This window comes from Elephas maximus, chromosome 14 (genome assembly GCF_024166365.1).
Source record: "Elephas maximus indicus isolate mEleMax1 chromosome 14, mEleMax1 primary haplotype, whole genome shotgun sequence".
NCBI classification, from domain to species: Eukaryota; Metazoa; Chordata; class Mammalia; order Proboscidea; family Elephantidae; genus Elephas; species Elephas maximus.
This window is the reverse complement of record NC_064832.1, coordinates 91,587,722-91,589,675: the sequence shown is the minus strand read 5'-3', so window position 1 is coordinate 91,589,675 and position 1,954 is coordinate 91,587,722. Positions and strand designations below refer to the sequence as shown.

The following is a 1,954-nucleotide window of genomic DNA, read 5'->3' as shown; positions in this document are numbered from 1 at the left end:
GATTTTTGTTGTTGAGTCTCTAATTGGTGACACCCCATTGCTTGTTCAAACAACAGCTGTGCCAAATTATTCTCCATGGATATGTGTAGCTTTTTTCCAATCCTTCATTTTAATTCTTATGGCAGTTTAACTTTTATATTATTATTAGGTGTCTTTAGTAACTTGCCTCACAGTTGTTTTCTTAGAAATTCAATCTCTTCTCCACAGGGTCTCCTTTGAGAGTAAAGAGAAAGAAGGGGCAAATTTAGGATGTTAGAGCAATTTTCCTTGAAAAGTAGCTCATTGTTCTCATTACCATGTCATTAATGTTTTCTGTTTTCCTTTATCAGGGAGTTACTTCTCTGTCAATGGGTATCGCCAAGCCGAACTCTCCTATTTTCTTAAAAAATGAAAGGAGGCCACCATGGATGAGCCACTAGGTGATTTAGCAAATGCGTCTGATTTCCCCGATTACGTGGCTGCTTTTGGCAATTGCACTGATGAAAAAATCTTGCTGAAGATGCGTTACCTCCCTGTCATTTACAGCATCATCTTCCTGGTGGGCTTTCCGGGGAACGCAGTAGCAATTTCCACCTATATTTTCAAAATGAGGCCCTGGAAGAGCAGCACCATCATCCTGTTGAACTTGGCCTGCACAGACCTGCTGTATTTAGCCAGCCTCCCCTTCCTGATTCACTACTATGCCAGTGGCGAAAACTGGATCTTCGGGGATTTCATGTGCAAGCTTGTCCGCTTCGGCTTCCATTTCAACTTGTACAGCAGCATCCTCTTCCTCACCTGCTTCAGCATCTTCAGATACTTCGTGATTATCCACCCGATAAGCTGCTTTTCCATCCACAGAACGAAGTGGGCAGTGCTAGCCTGTGCCATGGTGTGGGTCATTTCGCTGGTGGCGGTCATTCCTGTGACATTTCTGATCACCTCCAACACAAGCACTAATCAGTCCGCCTGTCTGGACTTCACCAGTTCTGATGACCTCTCAGCCATCAAGTGGTACAATCTAATTTTGACTGCAACCACTTTCTGCCTCCCTCTGGTGATAGTGACGCTATGCTATACAACCATTATCTGCACCCTAACCCAAGGACCTAAGACTCGCAGCTGCCTTAAGCAGAAAGCTCGAAGGCTAACCATTCTGCTACTCATTGTGTTTTATATATGTTTTTTACCCTTCCACATCTTGAGGGTAATTCGGATTGAATCTCGCCTGCTTTCCATCAGCTGCTCCGTCGAGAATCAGATCCATGAAGCCTACATCGTTTCTAGACCATTAGCTGCCCTGAACATATTCGGAAACCTGTTACTGTATGTAGTGGTTGGAGACAACTTTCAACAGGCCATCTGCTCGGTAGTGAGATGCAGAGAAAATGGGGACCTTGAGCCAGCAAAGAAAAACAGTTACTCAAGCAACCCTTGAAATAGTTCATTTATACAATCACAGGTAACCTTGTAATTTCTAAGAGGTCCAGAATATCTCCTCCAACGAAACTCCCAGTAAATGTTGTGTTGTCAGGTCATTATGTGCCAAAGTCAGAGCTACCAGGAGTTCTTTTCAGTCCATTTATTGAAATCTTCTCTTGGGTAGATTGAGAAACTGTATGCATGCACATCAGTGAACTACTCGTAAGTAGAATGACAAACTGTCGGAACCTGAGGGTATCTCAGAGAACATCTAGGCCCCCCCCGTTTGTTACATATGAGTGGAAGTTAAACTTTACACACTAACCTTGGGTCTCCCAGTAAGTTAGTGCAAAGCTAGGAGAAAACTGGTCTTTCACTCATTGAGCTCCTAGACTACTCAAGGAATTATTTGTATTTTTCTCGGTATTCAGGTTTGTATTTATTCCATAGTTAAAAAAAACTTTTTTTTTTCAAGCTATGCTTTGAGACCATCGAACTTTTTCCCCTAGGCTTGAGTCAGTTTTGTAGATAAAGCAAGCCAGTAAGGCACTTG

General features: G+C 42.8%; 1 protein-coding gene across 1 annotated transcript; it reads left to right on the top strand.

Moving 5' to 3' along the window:
* The first annotated feature begins 403 nt into the window (after positions 1-403).
* OXGR1 (oxoglutarate receptor 1) lies at positions 404-1,417 on the top strand. The gene has a single exon (XM_049853130.1). The coding sequence runs from the start codon at positions 404-406 to the stop codon at positions 1,415-1,417; it is 1,014 nt and encodes a 337-aa protein (XP_049709087.1).
* The last annotated feature ends 537 nt before the right edge of the window (positions 1,418-1,954 follow it).

Coding starts and splice junctions, on each gene's coding strand:
- OXGR1 (XM_049853130.1), top strand. CDS start 404: ATGGATGAGCCACTAGGTGATTTAGCAAATGCGTCTGATTTCCCCGAT.